At 41.4% G+C, this 27,056-nt stretch overlaps 2 protein-coding genes across 5 annotated transcripts in view; one reads left to right on the forward strand and one right to left on the reverse strand.

Moving 5' to 3' along the window:
• The window catches only part of SPATA17 (spermatogenesis associated 17), an 83,257-nt gene extending 69,226 nt beyond the window's left edge, over window positions 1-14,031 (reverse strand). Inside the window, exons 1-5 of one of the 4 annotated variants that reach the window (XM_035111349.2) lie at window positions 13,840-14,031; window positions 12,032-12,121; window positions 10,192-10,273; window positions 8,160-8,210; window positions 3,252-3,355 (exon numbers count right to left, since the gene is read on the reverse strand). In XM_035111349.2, the coding sequence (XP_034967240.1) occupies window positions 3,252-3,355; window positions 8,160-8,210; window positions 10,192-10,273; window positions 12,032-12,121; window positions 13,840-13,907 (395 nt within the window). In that variant the 5' untranslated portion in view covers window positions 13,908-14,031. Of the gene's footprint in view, window positions 1-3,251; window positions 3,356-7,294; window positions 7,350-8,159; window positions 8,211-10,191; window positions 10,274-12,031; window positions 12,122-13,839 lie in introns of those variants that run through there. The other 3 variants (XM_060272994.1, XM_035111352.2, XM_060272995.1) reach the window with 3 other exon arrangements.
• Window positions 14,032-14,160: 129 nt separating this feature from the next.
• GPATCH2 (G-patch domain containing 2) overlaps window positions 14,161-27,056 on the forward strand; it is a 106,179-nt gene continuing 93,283 nt past the window's right edge. Inside the window, exons 1-2 of the mRNA XM_035111346.2 lie at window positions 14,161-14,405; window positions 22,651-23,364. Of these exons, the coding sequence (XP_034967237.2) occupies window positions 14,176-14,405; window positions 22,651-23,364 (944 nt within the window). The 5' untranslated portion in view covers window positions 14,161-14,175. The remainder of the gene's footprint in view (window positions 14,406-22,650; window positions 23,365-27,056) is intronic.

Here is a 27,056-nt window from a genome sequence, read left to right on the forward strand (position 1 = left end):
GATAAAGATAGGATATAAATGATCAAAATAAAACAAAGACATCTACAAGGGCATTGGGCAATATTTGTTTACAATGCTGTGATATGCTGGTCAGACCTACTGAAACACTCAGTTTTGTACCCAAGCTGGACAAGCCAACTGTCCTTACTGGAGGCTTTATTAAACATTTGGCAAAATACTAAATTTGAGTAGATAGGTTCCTGTTTGGATTTGAAATGACCATTTAACCCAGGCTCTTGGGTTTAAAAATGGGCTATTTTATACCAATTATAGCTCTACAACATCTCCTAAATTTGAGACAGGACAGTGATCTGTCTCTGTCCAAACTACTTCCTTTAGGATCAGAAAAGCGAAGAACAACATATTTATTCATAGGCAAACACAGGTTCCCAACACCATCTCTGCCAGATTCCTATAAACGCTGGGGCTGTGTTTGTAGCACAGAAACAGCTGATGGGAGTAAGATGCTTGCCCTCCCCTTTTCCATTGATTCTCCCCTGCAGATGTACCCCCCCAGCTCTTTATCCCCCAGTTGTGCTTATTTGAATCTCAGAGCTTGGCTGAGAAATGTAGAGTTAAAATGGCCAGTGTGGATTTGGAAGGAAGAATGGCTTAGGTGCCCTATCCTGCCTAACTCTTTCTTGTTTTAGTGTTACAAGGCAAACACGGGGATCCCACATTTGTCTCATAACTTGCGGTTCAAGCCAAAGGGTCGCCAGTTAAACCTATTTCAAATGAAGCTTAAAGCCATAAGCAATAGCAAAGGGCTTGTGGATAACAGTTCTAATGAATTCAATCTATTCCTGAAATTAGCTCATTTTCTCAGTTGATTGCATCCCACCTTTAATGCTGCAAAACATTAAGTAACAGATAAAGTCAATGTATATCTGAAGCTAAAATTAGAAGAGAAACTCGGTGTATTGTAAGTTTCCCCATTAACAGCATTATGATTTTTATTAATGCTGCCAATCTGTATCTCTGAGGCTAGTTTTTAATTTCATGATATCATTTTCTTGTTCATAACCTGGGGCAGTTTTTGCATATGGGGCTATAGGTTATAAGTGGACACATCTAGAAAATGCATACTCAGTCTTTAAATTAATCAAACCAATTTATCTTTGTAAGAGGCAGGCTGTGAAAACGTAATCTTACATATGTGTTATATAAACATAATGACAAAAGGGGCTATCCAGACACATATGGTGGTATTCAGCTAAGCTTTACTCCATGTAGATTCACTAAAATTAATAAGCACAACTAGGGTAGATTTATTAATTTCAATGGGCTGCCTCTGAGTAAAGCTTAGCTGAATACCACTCTCGGTACTGGTGGTACTGCTTGGTGGGGTGTTATTGTTTTGTTTTATGTTATGTATTTTGTTTTTATACTGTAAACCACCCTGTAATCTTCAAATGAAGGCTAATATAAAAATTGAATTAAAAAAAATTCTGCTGCATTTTAACTACAGTATTTGTGTTTACTGTACAAGAATAACTAAAACGTGCACAAATACCTTTTTTTCTTTTGTAAATTTACAAGATCTAAGGATTGATGCATCTTGATTGAAGCTATAATTATTTCTCCCACAGAGAGGATATTTCCAGTAGACTAAAATGATTATGATTTCCCTTTCCGAGTTGCTAAAAATGAAATAATCTGCCAAATAGGGCTGAAGCGATGGGAGAAGACCCATGATGGCAAAAATCACATCAAGTGAAATTGTCGTTTGTGAGCAATTCTCAGGCTAGGGAACCTGCGGCCTTGCGGATGTTTTTGGATACCAACTCCCATCAGCCCCATTTAGAATGCCCAATGGTCAGGGATGATGGAAGCTGTTGTGGTTGGCATCAGTCTGTCTCGAGAGAGTGTGCCTCTGGGAGTGAAGTCAAGCCACTGAGTTAGCAGGGCTGAAGTGTCCTCCCTGGGGCACAAGCCTGGGAGAAGTTGTATTCCAGCAACATCTGGAGGATCCCAGGTTCCCCGCACCTATTTTAAAGGAATAGAGACACTCTCTTGGTGTCTTGAGCTACAGACCTTAAGGAAGCAGTGAGGCCCAAGGGACAGAATTTTCAGTGCACCACTGAGTGATGGAGGTGAGTCTAACTGAGGGCTGGATTACTCTTTAACACTCTCAGTGCACATGGTGGACAAGTGGTGGCAATATTCTCTTCTTAACCAGCTCCAGCTCCTTGACCCCTGAGAGCCATATCTGGTGCAGGCACTGGAAAACTACCATGGCCTTGCAGCATGTGCCTTGTCTCAGCACCTATCCACCAGAATTAGGGCCCACATACATGTTGGCAATTGCGGACTTAAGCCTCTAGCACTACTTCATTATTCTACAGACTTGTTAATATAGAAAGTCCAGAGTATTTTTTCTCCTGAGCATGGGCGTACCCAGGATCAAAACTAGGGGGGGGCAAGGGGAGGGGCCAAGGCACGGAAGGGGAGGGGCCACAAAGTGGGCGGGAACGGCGAACTCACGCTCCGCCGGGCTGTGCCCCTCCCTAGAAGCAGGGCTGGTGGACGGAGGCAGAGCCCAGCCCAGCGGAGCGCGAGTTCAGCGTTCCCGCCCGCCACGCCGCGCTCTCTGGTTCCCCGTCGCGCTTGGCCTTGCCAGAGGGCGCGACGGGGAGCTGGAGGGAGGGCGCAGCGCGGCGGGCGGGAACGGCGAACTCGCGCTCCGCCGGGCTGTGCCCCTCCCTAGAAGCAGGGCTGGTGGGCGGAGGCGGAGCCCAGCCCAGCGGAGCGCGAGTTCAGCGTTCCCGCCCACCGCGCCGCGCTCCCTGGTTCCCCGCCGCGCTTGGCCTTGCCTGAGGGCGCGCCGGGGAGCTGGAGGGAGGGTGCGGCGCGGCGCGGCGGGAATGGCGAACTCGCACTCCGCCTGGCTGTGCTCCGCCTCTGCCCACCAGCCCTGCTTCTAGAGTAGGGCAGCTGCCCTAACTTGCCCCGTGGTGGGTACGCCCTTGCTCCTGAGCAATGGAAAGAGATAAATTCTGTGTTGTATGTATTTCAGCTTTGGGCTCACTCCAGTGGATTCAGTAGAATCATAGCCGCATGCATACTGGTATAAACGAGATCATAATTTGCACCACATGCTTAGGTAAGAGAAAGAAGAAGACTACTTTATATATTGGATAATGGAGGCAATTCTTCCCATGAAGAAATAATTTAATTAGCACTATAAACTATTTAGAAATATATTAAAAAAAGAAATTTAAAGTTTCACTACTCAGTATTTTTATCTTTACCTGACCAGCTCATTATTCAAAGCAATAGCTTCCAGGTACTTCTTCAGTGCATAATAATTATGGATATATTTTCGCACGTAATAGCCTCGCCATCTTTTCTGAATCTAGTGGAGAAAAAGCACATATATTTGCTTCAATACTTTTTTTTGCAAGAGAGATCACGTCAATTTATATTAAAAATCTAGTCTATTTTATGAGAGATGATATTGCTTTAACACCATGCATGCATGTATACATACATAATTACAGGTATGAGGAAAAAGTAATATATTTAAATAATACTTATTGATCAAGGAAAGCTAAAGTGAACATGAGCTTACAATGGTTGTGTAGGATATTTTGCATTGTCCAACGAATTTTGAGGCCCTTTAGAATGAAATCCATTCACCTGCTTTTCAAAGCAGTACCAAAAGAAATAAGTATCATATTCAAGTCAAAGCAGTTAGCCACATTCAAGTTAATTACAGAGTATCATGTAAATTAACATCTAGCTTCTCTACATTTCAAATTTCACTAAAGCTATTATCTTAAGAATTGGTCTGTATTTTATCACATAGAAGACTATCTGTCTCTGTCTGTTTGGAACTTTAAAGGCTCTTTCCCTACAACTAAGGATTGCTAGGTGGAGATGCCTGGCCACAAAACACATGATTCTTAACGCCGAGGGAAGTGATTGCTGAGCCATATTCACAAGGAAGGAGGTGCTGCTGGCTTTTACTTTCCTGCATTATCTCCCAGAGGGTTAAACTTTCCTGCCAGGTGGGATGGGGCAGTACAGGAAAGATAATTTGTGGCGATTTCAAAAGGAAGCTCTGAAGGATCAAACAAAAGATCCATTTCGTCCAGCATACTGTTTCCACAATGGCCAGCCAAAGAGAAGCCCACAAGCAAAACATGAGGGCAACAGACATCTTCCACTCAGTTGCGCACCATCAGATATTCAGAGGCATGCTGACTCCAATACTGGAGGTAGTACACAGCCATCATGACTACTAGCCACTGATGGTGTATCATCCATAAATCTGTCTAGACTCTTTTATGGCCTGAGGTCTTGTGAAGAGTTCCAGAGCCTATGTAGGGCCTTCCCAGACCCCAGTAAGCAAGGCAGAGGGCTTAAAAGCACTTTTCTGGAGTGGGAAACACTTTGTGGAAAGAGCTTTTAAGCCCTCCACCCTTCTTTTCAGCTCTGGGTTGGCCGTGTGCGGGCTCTGGGGGCTCCCATGAGATCTCACACAACCCTGCAAAATCTTGCAATAGCCTCCAAAGCCTGGTAAGAAACTGTATCCTGCCCGCTTTCTGTTTATTTATTTTTCGGCAATCCACCTGAAGTAAAATCAGTGTATTGTGACTGGCACTCTTAAACATAAACATAAACTGTGTAGAGGAGGGGTGAAAAACTTTGCAGAGCACAGCAGTGGGTTTTATGTATCAAAGTGAACTCTGAAGCATTCTAGGAGGTTCTAAAAGTATCCCAGAAGGCTGACTCCAAACTGGGTGGTAGGCCAAGAAAATAGTTGACATTCGGAGTAGTCATGTATGGTGTCAGATGAGACTTAAAACACACATACAGTGATGGTTCTGAATTGCCTTTAACTATGCAAAAAACAAGCAGATAGCTCTTTATTACACAGCAGTAAAAAAATGAAATATTATCAGGTGATGTTATGCTTTATGTGCCAATCATACTCCGGCTGGACTCCTGCTGTGCTTCACTGGTCCTCCTTTTCAGTCAAAGTCTTGAACAGGACATAGAGCAGGCCTGAACAAATAGTGATCCACAAAGCTGGATGCAGCCCTGTGTTGTGTCATGAGAAGTGCTTGACAAACCCTCTGTTCTGGCAGTCCCAGGCAGGCAGTAAACGCGGGAGGTTAACTGAATATCTTATGGAATGCTATACAAGACTCACAAACCACATTTAGCTTTATGGGTCAACTGTTGTTGAAATCTAAAGTGGACAGCATGCATCTTTTGAGACGCCTGTGTATGCAACACCCTACACATTTTCAATCCTTACATCTCATTGGATGTTTTCCAGTACTAGTACTATCCCAAATGGCACACACATTGTCATTAATAGCTTTTCCAGTACAGTCATAGTTTTATATACTCTACATTCCCTATCATCTATTGTCTCAGCTGAAGAGTCCTAGCCATTTTAGTCTCTCCATATGCCAGAGCTTTTTTCTGGTGTTTCCCAACATAGTGCAGGACACACAACTACCTACCTGACTTTTCTGAATTGGTTAGAAAATTTAATACTTCTACTACCGTATCTTACAATTCCAAGGTGAATATTTACACACTCCTACAAAAGGCAAGTGTGTATGCCCTTCAAAGTAATTAGCAAGTTTCAATGGTGATTGGTACCAAACAATTATTGTCATTGATCAGTACCAAACAGATAATTTTAAACAAAGTCATTGTGTGCTCAGCAGATTACAGCTTGTTAACGGGCAAGTTCTAAATGACCTCTTAAGCTAGTCAAATCAATGATGCATATTCCTCATTAAGTAACATCAAAATGTAAGTGGTCTTATAAATAATGTTTATTTTAAGCACTAAAACAAATGGCAAAACCTTGATATATCAAAAGCCATCTGCTCACACAAAGATTGTTCCTTTAAAAAACATGGATTACTTTTGTTGTTGAAAATTCACAGCAACCCTTAAATCTTCCAAATGAAAAGGATGAATATATAACAACCCACTATACTGAAAGTAAATCTGATTCATGGAAATTATGCATTATAAGAATTGCTTTCTTTGTGCTTTTTCTTATTCTAAAGGTGAGAGGTTGACAGTAGTGGGTTAGATATAATTAAGGAACAGCTTTAAAGAATGTACAGTGACACAAAAGACATTACACCAACCAGGTGTTTTGCCTTTCTGCCCGAATCTAATTTTTAAAACTGTTTTTCAAAACGGAAGATATGCTGCACTGGTACAATGAAGCCATATTAGGCTATGCAAGGCTTTTATTTTTATTTTTTACTTACACACACACACAGCATTTTCTCTCTCCCTTTTCACCTGAAGGCATCAGCCTATGGGCAAGATTCAGCAATTTAGCAGCATGGCATCAGGCAAAGGAAAACACTGATAGGCTGGATACAGCGTGCAACTTTTTATTTCCTGTTTTTACACCAGCAGATTAAGTTTCAGGTATTATGCTCCAGTTTTATGCCAATATTTATGCCAATGATTTTACAGGGTTTATGGTGATATAAACACAAGCATCGTGACAATTATGGTGGCCCTGCTCTGCTGAACACCTCCAAGCACAATCTCACCTAAACTAAAGGAACATTGCTAAATGCATTAAAATTGGGAGGATTAAGGGTTGGATCAAGAAAGATACGCTGTTATGAAAACGGAAGAGTGCCTCCCATTTGTAGAAGTGAGTCTAATGCAGAAGAGGCTTCCTTTCAGCAAACCGGCCACATCAGGAAGGAGGGAAGGCAATTGCCACAGATCTCCTCTCCCTTCTGCAACCTCCAGTGCCATCTCCCATTCTGCTCCAGAGGGTCTCTTAACTCCCTGAAACATATTTTGACCACGGGGGTATGGGGAATCGTAAAAAATGCCTAGCCTGTTCTGCTGGTGAGAGCATCCAGTTTGCAGAGTTCCACTCCATGCAACTTTAGATCCAATCCTATGGATTTCAGAGTTTGGAATGTTGAGAACTAGGTATCCCCCACCCCCTTAGCTTGACACTAGACTTCCTACAAAGTCTCTATACCATCACTGATCAAGATTACCCAGAACATCATCTCAAGGTAATCCAGATATGTAGTTTCTAAGAGATGGGCAGAATAAGAAGTCATCCTCTGATTTTCATCCTTAGTACTCTGCACAAGTAAGCTGAGGCTGACAGAAGGCGTGCATGTGAAATACAGGAAGAATGACTGCAAAAGAGGGACTGGGTGCATGTGTGTACTTCCATGTGGTCAGGGCCAGTGTGTTTATGGCGTCATACTAGAGTGATATGGGTTCAAATCCAGTCATGACTCTGAACCAGTCATTCTCACCTAATCTAACCTACCTCATAGGACTGTTGTGAAGATAAAGGGGGAATGAAAAGAATCATGTAGACTGCCCTAAGAGGAAAGGTGGAGAAAATGCACTCAATCGTAGATAGCAAAGGCTTCAACACAACAATGCAGGGCTGTACATGCACTTCCTCAGAAATAGCACTGGTTGTTTGTTGGGGTGGGGTCTGCACCTGTTCTCTGTTCCCACCTCTTGAACAATGATCAGTGTGATATCCAATGATATTATTCAATTTAAAACAACAACAACAACAACAACAACAACAGATTATTTAAATCTTGTAAGGGCAATACACATACACCCAAGCTGCTGGAAGACACTTTGCACAACTGAAAACTATACATGCATCAACCATTACCATGGATGAAAACTGCCTGTGTACATGTTTGATCCTAGCAGAACTAGGGCAGAAATTAAACAGGTTTAACTTCTGGTCTGAGTCACATGATGCAGCAAGGTAAGCTGAAGGAAGCAGGTCTGGGTCTGATTAGTGTCTGAATGGGAGGTTACCAGTGAACTCTCTGTAAGTTGCTTTGAGTCTATCATAGAAGAAAACTGGTGTGTGTGTATATATATATATAAACAAATGAATAATATTTTAATAGCTATGACAAAGCGCCCCAACGTTTGGAATAGGGAAAAATTCACACATCAATATCTTAAATCAAACAGAAATTTTCAAAAAATGCAACTTAGATTACTTAGTGTAACTTTAAATTTGTAACTATGTGCCATTTCCTCACTTTACCATCAGCATATCAATCAAGTGTATATTATTCTGGGTTGCTCATTTTATTAAAAGCAAATTCAGAGCACAATTGACTTTTCATTTGTTTAACAAGTGAAGAAATATTTACCCTGACAGCCATTTCATTGTAGAAATTCATCTTCATAATAAAATATGCTGTCTGTGAATCAAGGAGGGGTGGGGGGGGAAGATGGCATACATTTCAGTTACACAAAGACAGTACTCCTATTTTTACATATAAAAGATAAGAATCTTTATACATAATACATAATAAGAGTTCTAGGCTTAGAGAGAATAAAATCAAACTTTGTATTGAAGAGATAGGCTTCCTAATACATAATGCAGGCTTAACCAGAAAAATCTATGGTAGTCAAACTAGCAGCTAATGGAGATATATGATCATAAAATGCTCTCCGCTGAGTTTGATAATCAATGGTGCTCTACTGAGAGTAGAATAACAAAGCAGAAATATTCACAAGTGCTGGTGACACGTAGTATTGTATGATTTATTCACTGGGGTTCTTTTAACCAAAACTCACAGAAACATAAAAGGAATTCATATTTCAAGACGTCTGGTTTAATGAAAAATTCAAAGAAATGCTGTCTTCAGTCGAAATCGTTCAAGGATATGGATGCAGTGATGGAGCAAAATTGTGCCTTCCAACCATCTGTACTAAATGTTATGTACTTAGTTGCCTCCTGAGTAATTCTTGGGAATTTTGTTTCATTTAATATTCATTCCAACATCATAAAATCATAAATACAATGATAACATGTTACAGTGAATCCCCTGATATAGAAAACATTTCCTGGTTCCCTTCCAATAAAGGCGAATCCCACTCTGAGTGAAAGAATCCCCTGTTATAGCAAACACTCACTTGGCAGGATAGGTTATTTTAATGGATACATCACTTTACACTAAGCTTTCACATCTGTTCCACCCTCTAATTACAAATGCAAAATGAACATCATTCACAACTGCATCATAAAAAGTAAAATAAATACTTTCGAGGCAGAAGATGTCCTTTATTCAGCATAAGTTGCAGACTTGGAGGGAAACAGAGGGGAAAGTGATATGTGGTTTCCTTTTCTCTCACTACTCCCCTCACCCTCCCTGGCAAAGAAGAATCCACCGTAAAAGGGTTTCACTGTAATTAGTGTTATTTGAATTGCCTAGTCTGATCCAAAGCAAATTGTCTGTGGAGAGCAGCAGGACTGGATTATTTATCAACAGTCTGGGCAATTAAGAAACAGTTGGCTGCAATATGTTATTTACAAATGAACACAATGATGCTACTTCATTTTAAAATTCGCTTTCTTCATTACATTAGGCCAGGCATAATTCCTTTCATTTAATTAAAGGAGGTCTTAAAATGCTCGCTTTAATATTATATTACTTCCTTTCTAATATAGCAAAAAATTATCGCAGGGAAGGGAGAGCTTTTTAAAACCCCAAAAACTGAAATTCTGTTGTTTTAAAGCCTAGGAACAGCTTACGTATTAGGTTGCGGGTAGGATTCACTCTCCTTTTGAGAACTCCTGAGTGGGACTACTCTCAATGAGGCTTGCATTAAGCACCAAATTTAAAAGGCACTGAATGCAAGCCCTGCTTGCAGAGGAACAATTGGAAAGGTGGTTGCACACCAAGGCTCCCAGTTGTCACTTCGTAACTGTGGCTTTATCTGCCCCACACCTAATGTCTCAGATGTGGGGCAGGTGGCCACAGTTGTGGGGAAATGTCCTTTCAAGTCAAATTAGGCCCCTTGGCAGGCCTAATCTGGCTTGCAAATCAGAGGCTCCCCATGCCAACTTTAGTAGGAGTGCAGCCCCATCTGGAAGAGATAAGGCCAATGAAGCCAAGGATATTCCCTCTCATTCTTCCCTTGAGTTCAGATTTTTAATATTCTTTTTTCTAAGAGCAACAGAACCTGTGAGTCTACAACCAGCCTAGAAAAGTTAATAAGAAAGACCTAATTTATTTCCCCCTCTTTAATCCTGAAACATTTATACCTGATCAACAGCATGTGAATTTAAAAGCTAGCAAGTACTTGGCCAAACTGAAGAGATTTCACCTACTTTGTATTTGTGTACAGTCTTATGGAAAGCTTACAATAATTTTTAATTACAAATTTAGTTTTTACCTCCACCATTTCTCTGAATTTTTGTCTTCCTTGATAACCCCGCCACCATTTCTGAATAAAAACCATCATTTTGTTCAGATACCTGAAACAAAATACCTTGGTAAGATTTTTTTCCCCTGGAAATAGTGAAAAGTTGAACCATTATTTTAAATCCAGTGCACGTAGCAGTCGAGCTTTACAATTAAAATTTGGAGACTTTTTATAGCAATATGCATCCTAAATTTGAGGTGGCAGCTTAAATCTTGATGGTTTCATTCACATTTTTGGAATACATGGTATCAATCTGGGATTGAAAGTACTAAAGTCTTGCCTGAATCATGGACCCTTTCCAATGTAACTTCTTAGAGCCACAAAAGGAATAGTGAAGAGGATGTGAAGAGTTAACAGTTTTAAGTCAGTGCCAGCTTCTGACAAGGATAAGCTGGCAAAACTATAATCATCTCTGGCTACTTTCCACCACTTTAGGCTTGTCTGAACTTTGAGCCTCAGAAGAATGGTACCAAATTTCACTTGGCTGGTTTGGACATAACATTGTTGGCTTATCCAAGTGGGAGCAAGTGATGGGCCCACACTCTTCGTCTTCCTCCCTCTCCATCCTTCTTCCACTTGTACACCAGCTTCTACACCAGATCCCTGTTACATCCAAAACAAAGAACTGCTTGGTCTGTTTTCATATCTTGGTTAACAGCCACATTAAGCTGCAGTTTCCTGTTCTAGACATAATGGTAATCTTTGGTTTGACTGAAGCTGGCATGCAGGAGGGGAAGGGGGGAAATGGATGACAGTGGAAAGCACTGCCCCAGTGGTTGTTCTTGACTTAATAATTTACTGTCTATAAAGTCAGAAACATTAAGTCTGTACTAGACCATTTCATGTGCTCCTCTACAAAGTGGAAACATTCAAATAATGAAAAAAATGACCCAGTTCTCTACACACATTCCTCAATGCACAAGCCTGCTGCACAGGGTATACAAAGGCTTGCAAACCCACATGCTTCTATACGAAGCCCTAACTATTATTAAGTCTGCAGCTGCATTTGGAGACAAGTCAATGGTGGTTTCTACCATCTCTTACGAGCTGGTTCTGCCATCTTCACCCAACCTGCTATAATGAGAAGTATGTCGTCACAACAAACAGGGAGGAGCAGATTAGAGGAGAAAAGCAGTCAGGAGAAACTGCAGCTGCCCTTTTCAGCACCAGATTTTTAAGTAAAGGGGACATTTCCAGGATGCAGTCTGGTATTACGAGCTCCACACTGCATCCCACGGACACAACAGCATATTATATAATCACAGGATTGTAAAGTTGGATGGGATCATGAGGGTCAACTAGTCCAACTCCTGCAATGCAGGAAACATTTGCCCAATGTGAGGCTTGAACACATGACTGAGATTAAGGGTCTCTACCGACTGGACTGAACTATACTTTGCAAAAGTCTAAAGAAGCCAGGTTTTAAAAACTTATCTCTTCAAACAGAGTACTTTTCAGAGACATCTTGTCAAGTGAATGTCACATGACTGACACTTACAAATAAATGTCTAAAAGGATTTAAATTATTTCCTCCAGCTTGTTTAGCCTAGCAATTTTAAATAAAATAAACAAGTAAATAATAAGAAAATTTCAAAATAGCCAAAAGCTATTAATTTTTCTCATTTGGAAAATAAGGGGGTTCCATGTGGAAAGCAAGTTTTTAACTTCAGCGAGACTTGGCAAAGTGGTAAATAACATACAGATTAAGGGTGTAACCTAAAGTCATTTTGCCAATAAATAAATGCTTATGATATCAGTGGGAGTGACTTCTAAGTATGCATGTCTACAATTTGGATGCAAATCAAATTACCGGATATACGCTCGGACTTTGCATCCTCGAAACCAACTCTGAATTTTTACAGCAGCATAATATTCTGTTTTTCTATATTCATCTACGCATCTGAAAACACAAGAAACGGTTTTTCACAATTTGTATTTTGGTCAGACATACAATTAAGTGACATATAAATAAACAAATATTATGATTCAAGAACAGAAGAATAAACAAACAATATATTATTTGAGTAAGATCACATTCTTTTATTAAACCTAGTAAAACAATTTTGTCTTATAACTGCTAGGCAGTAAATAAAATTGTTGTCCAACATCCTTGCAGTCTTTCCTGATGGAGAAATGATTGCCGACTCACAGAAAACAATGTTAGTGGAGTTGTAATTATGGTGTACTGTATTATGTTAACTCAAAAACAAAACAGAAAAGGCAGGAATTGGGGTAGGGTTATTCCCCGAAACCATAAATATTTTTAAAATTACTCTAATGCCAATCATTATTGAATCCATATTGGACAAGATGGGGTGGGTGGGACTGTGAGTGTGTATGTTATGTTAGCCATGCAAAGTAGCCCAGTGTTGTTATAACTTTTTTTTGGCTGGGAAATGAAAGTGTTTGAATAGCATGTGACAACCTAGAAAACCTGGTGGATTGCTTTGGGTTTTGTTTTGCTTTTGAGGGAAATGCAGTGGGGTGGCAGATTCTGAAGCTGACTGTAGTAGCAGTGCAATTAATTAAGAGGGAAAGAAGAGAGTGTGGGAACAAACAAACAGTTTCAGTGGTGAGTGGAAAGATGTCCGGATGCCACATCTACAACTCATAATCAACCCAAGGGTAGTCCTGAATATAAGTTTCTGAGATGCCATGTCTACCTGGGGCTTGTTTGTCTATTTATTTCTTTGAGAGGTACCCATGCCTCTTGATCTTGGGTAGGGGGGACATTTTTATTTGTTTGTTTGTTTTTTAAACATTTTTATCCCACCTTTCTTCCATCATTGAAATCAAGGCACAACCTTGGTGTGGTTCCAAGAAAGTCACTCACTGGAGGCACTGACCAGCCCAAGGCCTGCTTAGTTTTGCCAATATGCCCACTTGTTACCATCAAACTATAAACCTGGGATCTTTCTAGGACCAGGAAGCCTCACAAGCAAAGGGAAGTACTGTAAGAGTATTCCACTAGTGACAGGGCAGGGATGTGAGCCCCCTTTACTGGACTTAACCGTCCAGGGGTCCTTTACCTTTTTTACCATGCTAGTTTGGATGGCCAGGTGCAATGTAGATAGGTCTCCCAACACGTTTAACAAGAGTATCTGAAGAAGTGTGCATGCATTGCACAAGAAAGCTCATACCAATGACAAACTTAGTTGGTCTCTAAGGTGCTACTGGAAGGAATTTTTAAATTTTGTTTCGAATAGGGAGAGATTTCAACAAGCCTGAGCTGCCCCTCCCAAAATCTAAGCAGCTGCTCAAGGTGCAGCAGCACCCTCACTTTTCTTTTGCCCACCCCAATGCCCTTGCTTCCCCTCCCAGAAATGAAGTGGGGGGGGAGGTCTCCCCTTTCGATTTTTTTGCGCATTGTCAGCAACTTGTTCACCGGTGGATTTTATCCTACTGGGAGCGGAGGAAGAGAGGGAAAGGGCAGGTCCTGCTGCTGCTCCGAGGCCACAAAAGAAGAAATTATCTCCCCCCCTACCCACCCAACAAGCAGCAAACCTGGGAACTTTCCCCCGGGGGGGGAGGGAGGGAGTGGCTGCTCCGGGGGCAACTCCGGCTCCTCGGAAAGGATGGGCAGCGCGGCGCGAGCGTGAGGGCGAGAGGAAGCTTTACCTGTTCCTAGAGTAATACTCCCCCTTGAAGAGCGGCAGCCTCGCTTGCAGCCTGGCCAAAGTGGCCATCTTCCCCCCTCCCAGCCGGCTCCCATTGATGGTGTACAAGGAGTCGGCATGGCAACCGGGCCGTACCACCCGAGACAGAGCGGGGATTGGGAGGATGGGGAAAGGCACCGTAGGGAAGGCGCGTTAAGCCTGGCGGCGGGGAGGGCGTAGAGAAAGGCAGGACGAAGCGGGTCAAGCGGTGGTCGCGCCGAGGACGTAAGACGCCCTTGTTCCTGCTGCCGTCGCTCCTGCTGCTGCTGCTGCTTCGGCGACCCCTGCCAAGGGAGGAATGGTCGGGCCCGGTTTCCTCCCAGCTCCGCGGCTGCTTCCGGGATTCCATCATGGGGGACTGAGGAAGCGCAGCAGCCCCAGAGCTGGCCCGGTTGGACGGCCACCTTCCCCCGAGTCTCTGCGAAGCGGCACCCGCCTCCCCAGGGAGCGGCCGACGGCGGGCGCTGGGTACATGTTCCGGGGGGCTGAGCCCAACCCGAGCAGACCTCCGGCCGCCAGGAAGAGCTGGTGAGGGGCAGGGCTGGGGCAGGAGGAAGGTGTGGAGGAAGGAGGTGGAGGGTGAGGCCTGGCTCTAGGGAGGGAGGAGAGGGGGCGGCTTGGGGGGCTGCTCCGCTGCGCTGCTGGGCTTTGAGCTGCAGCAGCGTCCAGAAACAGGCAGGTGAAGAAGCTGAAGCATGGACGCCCACGTAGTGACTTGCTGGCTCCAGGGGGGTTCGCTGAAGGTTAGCAACCCCTGGTTGTGAAACGTGTGCAAACGGTGTGCAGGGTTTGGATTGGAAAAGAAATGGAGCCCCCACAGCTGCTCCCAAACTTTCCTCCCCACGAACCGCTTGAACATTGCTGAGGGTCCGGGTGGACCACGTAATGCCCCCACACAGACATGGTTTCCTACTTGCTGTAATAACTCTTAATGCGTTGTGCCAGGCGCTGTATGATTTTTAGTTGTGTTTTTATTGCTTCCTTTATGGCTTGTGTATTGCATTTTCTTTCACAGCGCAGTAGAATTCAAACTGAAATAAATAAAATGCAATCGAAGAACTCTAAAGAGGCAATTAAAAAAAATCAGTATGTTCAACGCAATTGATGTGCCATCTCCAGTCTTCAACAGCAAATCCACAGGCACACAACAAGGGCCATCCAGATGAAGCTCACAGATCGCTGGTGGTCTGCAGACTACAGTTGCGAAAGTGCTGCTCTAGCACAGCGTTTCTCAACCACTGTTCCGCGGCACACTAGTGTGCCACGAGACGCTGGCTGGTGTGCCGCGACGTGCGGCGACGAGAAGGGCGATTTGCATTGTCACGTGCCTGGCAGCCGCCAATAGACAGCACTGACCCGCCGGAAAGAAAGCCGGCCGGGTCACGACGCGGAGCGAGCGCAGCTCTCAACAGCCACCACCGCGGGAGGGTGGTTTTAGACAAACTTAAAGAAGCTGGCTGGATGAGCTCAACCTGAAACTTGCTGAGCAAAGGATTGTGCTGGCAGAGAAATCAGCGGCTTGTGAAGCCTTATTACAGGAGATTGCAACCAACACAGCAATTGGCAAGTGTTTCTTACAGTCATAATTATATAGTCAATATAGGGCGGCACAGAGTTAATTTTTTTAACTTTTTTAATGGTGGTGAGCCTCGTGATTTTTTTTCATGGAACAAGTGTGCCTTGGCCCAAAAAAGGTTGAGAAACACTGCTCTAGCACACAGTCTCCATAAAGTGCAATGGTAGTGAGAATAAGGAGGCAAGCCATCTAAAGCAGACTAGGGTATTGACGCTTTGGCTATCAAGAAGACATTAATGGGGCTACAGAGTGACTTTTTCATTTTCCTATATAGCTGAGTTGGCCTGAATGTTGTCCACAACTGGGATGATGATTCCCAGGATGATACTTGTAAAGATGTATCTTCTGAGAACTGTGCTGCGAACTGAGAATTATTGCTTTTGTATTAATTCCTTGTAAGGGCACAAAAATAAAGTTTAAAAAGTAGTATGAAGTAATAATATATATACAATCACTATAAAAATAAGAAACAGCACAGAAATTCATGTCACATTTGTCAATAGCTGAAAATGCTTATAAGCCACTGAAATAAAGCTTGCTTTCATGTCGTCCATGGTAAATAGAACCAAGGAGTGAGAGCTTATGGCCTAGTATTGTGGAGGCAGAAATATGCAAAAGGGTGCAGGGAGGGAAGCAGCAGGTACAGGATATGGATCCAACAATGACAGTACAGTATGATGTTTACATGAAGAAGCACTTGGTTCTGGAGTGAAGCGGCTAATAAAAATTTGTCATTGCCATGTGCCAATTTAACCCTAGCCCCCTCCCGTCTAAACAGCTAATCTGAAAATGAATGGACATTTTTACCTTTTGGAAGACCACCTCCATCCTCTAGCAAGCTGTCTCTCACATCAGTGATACAGAAAATAATAGTGCTTCCTTTTCTCATGGCTATAAGGGTTGAGGGCATAGATGTTAAGGACAGGGGCACGTTTTAAACAGCTTAAATGGTGAGTAAAGTTTATAAAACATGCATGGCATTTGATTTGCATAGCATAGAGAAAATGAATACAGTTGCCTTCCTCTCTCATAACACTTGAACTTGTGGATATGCAATGAAGTTTACTATTGAAAGATTCTGGACATAAAATAAAGTACCTCTTCATTCAGCACTTAGTTAAACTATGGACTTACTCCCACAGGAGGAAGTATTTGCTACCAATTTGAATTGTTTTAAAATGGGAAGCAATAGAGCACAAGGCTATCAATGGCTACTAGCCACAATGGCAATGTTTTACTTCCACTGTCAGAGGTATCATGCCTCTGAATACCAGTTACTGGGAATCACAGATGAGCATAGTACAGTTACACTCAAGGGGATGTCAAGCTTGCAGCATCCTACAGCTATCTGGCTGGCCACTTAAAACAGGATGCTGGCCTAGATGGGCCATTGGCCTGATCCAACAGTCTCCTCTTATGTGAAGATGCCTTTTGTACCATCTGCCACTCCAGCACTTCATATGGGGAAAATGTATATGTTTTCTGAACAAGAAATCACATTTATTGGTTGATAATATACATTACTGTATATTGCTTTGTACCTAATAGTGCAGTTGTACAACCTAGAAGTAAAATCTAAATCCTTTGGTCATGCCACCCACAGGCACTTATCAAGAAAGAAGAGAGAGCTTTCTGTTTGGCTCCTGATACACATACAAGCAACATCACTTGATGACTAAGAATGCCCATGCACACATGGTCAAGTCCATTTGACCTAAGTGAGATTGGCTTCTCATTGTTATGATCAAGTTGCCTAAACATGCATGGGATTGAACATTGCATAAACAAAGGCTTGTGATACTTGGCAAAATAGTATTGAGATATGTAAAGTAAAGTAACTGTCTATTATGTTTTGAGTAAAGTAACTGTCTATTATATTTGTAACTTGAGAACTAAACATATTCTAGAGCAGGGGCTGGCAAGGTTTACTTTGCCTGGGTCGGTTTACTCCAGTGGAGATCCCTCTGTGGGCCAGATTCTGTGCATGCATGAGCGCCCGCCCCCACGATTTCCGGCATCGGCGTCTGCACAGACATGAGTTCCAGCGTTGGCGCAGACATGATTTCCGGAGCCGTGGAAGCGAGTCCCCACGCCATGTTGCGCTGGTTTAGTGCAGGCAGCTTGGTTCAGGGGTGGCTGGTGGGCCAGTTAAACGACCCCCGTGGGCCGCTTGTGGCCCATGGGCCTTAGGTTGCCGACCCCTGTTCTAGAGATCAAGTAGCTGAAGGAGTAAAAGAGGACAAGGTCAGCCATAGACTCAGTTGATAATCCTAGTGAAACACAGGATAACATCTCCTGGATCCCAGCACCTTTTATGAGTTATAGTTATTGGATCAAGTAGGAAGCTCATGAAAATAAACTCAAGATGTATTCTGTCATTTATAATGCTTAAGCCCATGTCTCCCCTGTGGTACTTTTAGACACATTTAGGAGGTGGTCACAATTTAGCTACGTTGTTAAGATGTCTCTATTTTTGCATTTCATATGCATTTGATCTCTCTGTTTATAATCCCACCATGGGTATGTATACTTGCAAATGAGAATTATACTTCATGAATCTGATGAAATTGACTATGCCATAATAAATGTGTTAGTCCTTAAGATGCTACAAACTCATTTTAAACAGGGTTATCTTTTTTTTAAAAAAGACACTAATTGATATTAAAACATAGATACAATAAGCAATCTATTTACTTTTTTTAAAAAAAATCTCTGGCTGTTATTTGCTCTGGATTGCCAGTCTTCAATTCTATGCACAGTAACCCCATCAGATTCAGGAAGATTTAAGTGTGCATGCCGTTTTGGGCCGAATATAAGCAGCACCTTTAAAATTGGAGGGGGGAAAAACAACACCTGAATATAAGCCGTTCCATTCCTCGCTGCTCCTGGCCGCATACTGGGCGGGGGGAGCCGTGTTGCGTTGCCAGCGGACTTTCCCCTTCCTCGCTCTCTCCCTTCCCAGCCTTGGGGGAAAGGACAGGGGACTACGCACGGGGTGGGCGGCGCTTTGCGGCGCTCCTGGTGTTGTTAGCCCGCGCTCCTGGCTGCATACCGTAAGATCACAAATATAAGTCACACTTTAACTTTTCACAGTCAGAATTTAGGGGGAAAGTGAGGCTTTTATTCAGGCCAATACGGTAACTGGATTTAAGATTACAACCTTAAACAGTGTTACAGTGTGATTGCTTCAAACTATATTGCTTCTAGTAGTGCGTAGAGAGGTCAGCATTTAGTAAACTTTATTGTTATAGCTGAATGTAAAGGTCACTGCAGGCAAACTACAATTTCTTTAGCTTAATGTCTTCTTTGAAACAAGAAGTAGATTTTATCACTAGCTGAGGGGCGTTGCTGTAATTGTCTTTGCTATGCGATGTAAAACACTGAATGTGAGATATTAAATGCTTGAGAGAAGTTCAGTAGGCACAACTCATACTGTCATAAGACTTAAATATTTGTTTTGCTAATAATACAAGTTGCAATTTTTGAATGCTGCCTGCACGGGTTTAATTTTCTGTTTAAATATATCATAATTTCTGAAATAAGGCGAATAGATACCCATGGAAGGTGGCTTAGTGGGAAAAGACAGTAGAGATGTACTTGCTTTGTTCTACATTTTAGGAAAAGAGCAAGTAAAGGAACTGAAAACTTAGTCTGGTGAATGTTTACAAGTGTCTTCATAACTACTTTCAGTAACAGTTTCTTCAGATATCGCCCTCCTTTGCAAATCTGAGTCCTTATGATGTTTTTCTTTTGACTGCACAATGTTAGTGTGGTATAAGTTGCTTCTTCTTGAACAGAGGGAGAAGGCAATCTAAGTGGTTCCTGTAAAGGTAAAGGGACCCCTGACTGTTGGGTCCAGTCACAAACGACTTTGGGTTTGGGGTGCTCATCTCACTTTACTGGCCGAGGGAGCCGGCGTACAGCTTCCGGGTCATGTGGCCAGCCGCTTCTGGTGAACCAGAGCAGTGCACGGAAACACCGTTTACGTTCTCGCTGGAGCGGTACCTTCTTGTACTTGTACTTCGTGCTTTCGAACTGCTAGGTTGACAGGAGCAGGGACCGAGCAATAGGAGCTCACCCTGTCGCGGGATTCGAACCACCAACCTTCTGATTGGCAAGCCCTAGGCTCTGTGGTTTAACCCACAGCGCCACCCGCGTCCCTGTACCTACAATAAAATGTTTTATAGGGGGGCACCTTAAAAGACTATCTTCAGAGATAGGCTGGAAGGAACAATATGGGATGGAATAATTTACTTCTTGTCCTACAGGGTGGATTTGATTTAAATCAAACTGATTTAAATCACGATTTAAATCACGATTTAAATCACTAGTCAGTAAGGCTTGATTTAAATCATAGTTGATTTAAATCATAAAGATTAATTCTTGCTGGTATAACTTTATTATGCAAGTAGGTGAAGATTTTTAGAATAACAACTTTTCATATTAGTTTTTTTATCCCCAGTTTAATAGGTTAATCATTCATATTTGGACAACTTTACTGTTGTACTTAGGAAGGAGAAAAATAATCATTACCTTAATAATAACAATTTAAATAGATTTATTCAACTGAAACAATAACATTTCAGCAAATGTTATTTGCTTAAACAAACATCCATGTTTGTTAACTAATTTGGCTAAACAAAAACAATATATATATATTTTAAGAAACTTAGACTGTCAGCCCAGCCTACACATGAAAAACTTAAATACTGTCCACTCCAAACAATCAGAAAAATATTGTTTCTATTCTATTCACTGAACTTCTTGAAACTTAGCACTGAAGGGGTTGCTTCTGTATTCATAGGTTTGTAGAACAATAGGATTAAGGTCTTTTTCTCAACTCTGTTCATGATAAAACATTTTTGCTGTGAAGAAGAGGCATGTGATCTCTGTTGAGTCAAATTCAGTTTTGAGAACTGCAAAAGTAAACCAAGCATCTGTGATAATATCTTGTAGGCAGAGAAACTGCCCAATAATCTTACAAAAACCTCTGGAAGAGGTGAATGGATTAATGGAATTTATTTACCCCAAAAATTAAACATATACAACCTTATACTACATAATTAAAAAACTAATCTTTATTTCATGATGGAATAACCTTTGTATGGTAATATGTTTTCCTCAAAAAGCATTTTATTTAAAAAAATCCAATTTAAATCAAAAAAATCGATTTAAATCAAAAAAATCCGATTTAAATCAAAAAAAATCCGATTTTTTTGATTTTTTTAAAAAAATCATTGATTTTTATCCACCCTGTTGTCCTATCATTGAGGTCCATGTGCCTCACTTTAAAATAAAATGCTGCCATTACATTCAGATTCTTGGAGGTATATATTAGAACTGTTGAATAAGGCTATACTTCAATCCTAGTACTGCATCACCTGAAAATATTTTTCAATTGTTGATTCATACAGATTTTCCATCATTGATAATTTAATTCAGTATGCTGAATTCAGTTAGCACTCATTACACTGCAGAAGTCTAAATTGTAACTCAACCATACTGATCTTCAGTTTTTCTTATTACACCACTCAGATACTGAGCAGTAATTCTGCAAAACATTAGACTATTGGCTAGTTTAGATGTTAGGCACTGTTTCTTGATGCCCAAAAAGCTTTTCCTCAATTGGGCAACTTGTGCAGCAGACAGTATCATGAATCTCTTCCCACCTCACTTATTAAAGTTTGTATGGGGGTTGAAATGCTGGTAATTTGTCCAGTCTTCAAATTTTAGGTTGCTTTTGCAGGTTCATTGTGAATAAATATTGTGCTGATGCATGTTGCCTGATTTCTCCCTCTTTCAATTCTCCCCTTGTGTGAGTAGGAGAAACAAACCAGGAAGCCACCATTGAGATTGGCTTCTTGTGCTTTCTGAACCTGGGATCCTGATTTGTTGCTCCCTATGATACCAGGATTGCAGGTTCAGACAGCACAGGAAGCCAGCCTTAATTGTGGCTTCCCTGTGGTTTACTGTGAATAAACAATGTACTGATGCATATTGCCTGATTGTTTCTTCTGCTTGCAACAGGGGAGGATTAAAGCAGAAATAAATGGACCACATGCATCAACATACTGTTCATTCACAATAAACCAGCAAGGAAGCTGCAATTAAGCTTGGCTTCCTCTGATGTCTGAATCAGGAATCCTGGTTCGTTGCTCCCTTAAACTATGGCTTGTTATTGTGGGTAGAGGACTATTATGATGATTATTTTACTATTAGGCGCTCTGTCAGTATGCTTTTTATTATGTTTTTATCATTCATGTTTTGTAAAGTGTTTTTAATGTTGTACATTGCCTTGAGATATTTTGATAAAGGGTGGTATATAATTTGAATTATTATTATTACGGTATTGTTAGCCTATCTATCCTGCAACAAGCTAGGATCCTGGCTTCCAACATCAAGGGAAGCCAAGCTTCATTGTGGGTAGCCAGGTTGTTTCTTATTCACACCAGGGAAGGAGCCAAGAAGGTGTCATTGGGATGCACACATGAGAATTGTTTTCACAACAAACCACAATAATGCAGTCATTGAAAAAGTGAGAAAATCAGCATAGCATAGCTGCCAAGTTTTCCCTTTTCTCACGAGGAAGCCTATTCAGCATAAGGGAATTTCCCTTAAAAAAAGGGATAACTTGGCAGCTATGGCATAGCTTTGATTTTCAAGCTCTTTAGGTCAAAAGAACTACAGCTGTCTCCTTCCAGATGTGTCACTTCAGAATTTCAGAGTCATTCTCATAGTGGGTCATGAAGTAGAAGGTTTTCCTCCTTAGATTCCAATTAGTTAGTAAGCAAATTTAATCAATATATTGGCAGTATAGGTGACACTTATGTGTGCTTGTTTAAATGACTGTACCTGCATGCCATAGTCAGTGAGCCCATGTCGAAGGAAAACTAGAGTAAGGATGTTCCCTATATTTAGAACAGCACACACAAGTCCTGTTTCATGGATCAGCTGCATGGGAAATGGCAGCAATTACAGACAGGAATTAAATGTTTTAACTGGCCCTAGGCAACATTCCAGGACGGGTGAAATGAAAGATGGCACAACAATAAGATAATTTCCACATCTTGGTTTTGGACCCTGTTTCTCTATGTAAGTTTGATAAGTGGCACTTGAATGTGAAATGAAAGCTATGCCTTTTAGGTGGTGGTGGTTCTAGTAGAAGAGCTTTCTGATTAATTTGAATTGTTTTTTCAGGCAGTTCAGCAAGACTATGGAGGAACTAGTTCATGATCTGGTCTCGGCACTGGAGGAAAGTTCGGAGCAAGCAAGAGGAGGCTTTGCAGATACGGGAGACCATTCTCGCAGTGTCTCTTGCCTTCTAAAACGCCAGGCCCGAAAGCGAAGGGGGAGGAAAAGACGTTCATTTAACACCCATCACCCCTGGGAGACAGGCCACTGTTTAAGTGAAGGCTCTGATTCCAGCTTTGAGGAACCAAACAAGGATTATAGAGAAAACCATGCCAATAACAAGAAAGACCATAGCGACTCTGATGACCAGTTGTTACTTGCAAAACGCAGGCCGACGTCAAATTTAAATAACCTCAGAGGCAAAAGGCCTCTATGGCATGAACCTGATTTATCAGTTGACAATCTAGGAAATAGGACTCTGCGTAGGAGGCGAAAGGTGAAACGAATGGCAGTGGATCTACCTTCAGAAGTAACAAACACGCTGACCTTACCACAGCAGGATAACATTAAGGATCAGGAAATGGACAATGACAACAGATCTTGCCAACATCAAGAACTAACAAAGAGCAAAGTTAAAAAAAGGAAACTAGCAGCAAGCCGGCAAGGACCAGACATTTTGGATGAAGGAGTGGTCATTGAGAATGATGAAATCAACCAGACAAGCAAGGATAAGATGGAATATGAGGAGCAAAAGGGCTTAGATGAAAACATGAGTGACAGGTTACTTTTAACATTTCATTTAATTGCAAGTTTTTTATTTTCAATTTTGTATTTGATACATGTTTATCGCTGAGTATTTTTTCTGTGTTTCACGATGAAATCATAATGTAGCATACTATGAAACTGTACAGTTCAAAATAGTTTCAAGACTTCCTGCTACTGTACTATATTAGAGCTCTTGTCAGAATTCTAATTATGGAATAGTTTTACTGTCTTCCAAGTGTTTTGATTCATACCACCATATGCATAACTGTTGCATTTTTTCTAAAAATATATGGGTGCTCTGAAGGTCAAGGGCAGTGCAATGCTGTGCACATTTGGTAAAGGTAAATGGACCCCTGACCATTAGGTCCAGTCGTGACTGACTCTGGGGTTGCGGCGCTCATCATGGGTTATTGACCAAGGGAGCCGGCATACAGCTTCCGGGTCATGTGGCCAGCATGACAATAACAATTACAGGAAAAATATGCAAATTAAGGTATGTAATGTACATTGTATCCACATGGGTAAAAATTCAGTTTTTTCCTTTTGCAGAACAGCTTTTTGCACAATTTTGATTTTTTTAGTTTTAAACACAAAACCCTCTTTCTCTCTCGAATGGGACATGGTTTGCAAAATCAGATAAACATTTAGAATCTAGGGAAGTATTTTAAAACTAATTTGATCCCTTAGTGCCACAAGGTCTTGGGAAACATGTTAAAATGTTCTTCCCTTCTAATTTCCACTTACACAACACTGGACGGCAAGTTCTAGTTTTTGTGGTGGTTTATTTTGCCCTTCTACTCTGTCCCCTTTGTAAGCGCTCACTCCATTCTGCAGTCATGGTTACGCTTGGTTAAGACAAAATGAGTAATCTTAGTACCCAGCCATACAGGTTGCCACTCTGCTCCTAGGTGAAGATACTGTAGGGTGCTGTTTTTCCCTTTCTTCTAGGAGGCCATAAGTTGTCAAGAAGCCTACATTTTCAGGCGCTTTTGTATTTGCTGGAATTTCAGTAAACTAATGGTTTGGTGATGAGGCAGGGAAGGGGGTTTAGTACATTATTGGTACTCAATAAATATGAATTACAGTCTGGAGAACAGAGAGTCATGCAATGGGAAGGGGGTTTAGTACATTATTGGTACTCAATAAATATGAATTACAGTCTGGAGAACAGAGAGTCATGCAATGGTCAAATATTGTCCAGGAAGTAGGTTTATAATTTGGTAGCTGACCTCCCTTAGGGTCAAGGCGCTGGGTGCATAGCTGCCAAGTTATCCCTTTTTTAAAGGGATTTTCCATTATGCTGAATAGGCTTCCTCGCGAGAAAAGGGAAAACTTGGCAGCTATGGCTGGGTGGCATGATAAAATCTAAATATTATAATTTACCATTTGTATTTTACATTTTTGTTTCAGATTTCTTGTTAACCTGCCTATTGCCTCCAGTATCCGTATCAGTACCACTTGTTGAAGAACACAAGCGGGAAAGTGCCTTTGCCCTTAAATCCTGCCAGTGGGCTTCCAATACGCATCAGGTTGACCACTGTGAGAACAAAAATAAAAATAAAAAAGGACTAGTTGGGTCTAGGTCTCATCCAGCAGGACTCTATATGTTCTTTAATATTCTCAGTATATTAACACTGCTAGTTTGTCCTGCTGAATGTTTATACAGAGAGCACAGACCTCTCCGATTCAATGTATTCAATGGAGAAAGTATTACCAAATTCTGCTAGATGTTGCACTGTGAACTGAAGAATGTTTCTGAAGCAGAGCTTTCTCAATGAGTAGCTGGTTTTATTTATTTGTTAAGAGATTTTTATACTCTGAGTGGTTTACATAATACAATGGTACCTCGCCAGACGAATGCCCTGCTAGACGAATTTTTCGCTAGATGAATGGGTTTTGTGATAGGAGGTTGCCTCGCAAGACAAATTCGTTTTGTGAAAAATTCGTCTAGCGAATCGCGGTTTCCCATAGGAATGCATTGAAATTCAATAAATGCATTTCTATAAAAATAAATTAAATGCATTCCTATGGGATTCGCAAGATGAATTTTTCGCAAAACTAATTGACTCACAGAACGAATTAAATTATAATAATAATATAAAACACAGTAAGCAACAGTGTTATATTAATAAATAACATAAATAGCAGTATCATAAAGATTACTTAGCCCATCAGCCTCTAAAAGTTTGACAAAAAGGTGTGGTTTTACCTGGCATCTGAAAGACTAAAAAATTGGGACAAGCCTCACTTCATTGGAGTTATTCTACAGACACAGAGCCACCACCAAAAAGACTTTTCCTCAGCCCCCCCACGCTATTCACCCCACATTATTCGCCAGAAGAACCTCTTTGACTGATCTTAATGCACATCCATGTTAATATGGCAGAAGGTGTTCTGTCTTCTATCTGGGTCCCAGACCATTCATGGTTCTAAATGTCAGCATAAGAACTTTGAATTAGGCCTTGAAGATGATTGTCAAACCAATGCAGTTATTTTAGAATAGGAGTTATATGCAACCAGCATGCTGCCTCTATTAATTCCCTGGCTGCCACATTCTTCATTACTTCTGGATCATCTTTAAAGGCAGCCCCATGCAAAGCACATTACAGTAGTCTATTCTGGAAGTTCTCAGAGCATGGATAACTGTAGCTAGTCTAACCCTGTTTAGAAAAATGTAAGCATTCCTAGCCACTGAGTACACCTGGGTCTAAAATGACAGTGATGGTTATAAGAGCACCACCAACTCTTTAAAACAAAACAAAACCAGAAAAACCATACAAACCTGCTTTTTCAAGGAGAGGGCAGCCTCATCCAGATCAGGATGTTCACCAAATTCCATATCTGGGATCAACTACAGAACCTTTGTCTTATCCGGATTTGGCTATAGGTTAACATCTGCTGTCTGAATTACACACAGAAAGCAGAGAGTCAGTTCCCCTGTTACAACATGGGTCATGTGATCCCATCACCCTATGCTTAGCAAGGAAAACTGTTGTATTTGCCTCCGTGAAGCTTTTAAATGCTCAAGGACAACTACAAATAAGAGAACATTGCAATGGTCAATCCTCGAGGATTATGAAAGTGGCGTGGGGTTAGTCCTTTTCTACATATGAGTGAAGTCAGTAGACTGGAAGAAACCATGATTCATAGCTGCTCACAGCTGCCACCTAATTGCAAGTTGAAAATGTTTGAAAACTGCCTTCGCAGCAAATTTTTACATGGCTTCTTCCATGATGCCCATAGTCACAAATACACATCTGTGCATAAACATTTTTTAACATGGATAGACAGGATGTTTGAATGACGCATATGAAACAGCTGTCAGCTGGAAGTTAACATTTCTTTTTGCCATTAGAATCACATTGATCCTGGGGGCGGGGGGGGGGTGTCTTCAGGGTGACATTTACTTTATTTTAATAGGTTGTTGTAGTGTAAACGTTTGTTCTTCCTCTAAATAATAGAATTTTGGTGAATCGTTATGCAGTGCATCTTTCAGAATATTTGTAAATGTTGAAAAAAGTCTTGCCCCTTGTGTTTCATGTGTTGAAGAACAGATCAGAATGGTTTTTGCCTGAGATTCCACCACCACCGCTTTTATTTTATTTTTTTAACTGAGCAGTGGTGTTTGGGATCAAGCTGAATTGCACAGCATAAGAAAGGAGCAGTGAGCATTTGATGGAAACAGATAATAAAATGCATCAATTGTG

This window comes from Zootoca vivipara, chromosome 3, assembly GCF_963506605.1.
Source record: "Zootoca vivipara chromosome 3, rZooViv1.1, whole genome shotgun sequence".
NCBI lineage: Eukaryota > Metazoa > Chordata > Lepidosauria > Squamata > Lacertidae > Zootoca > Zootoca vivipara.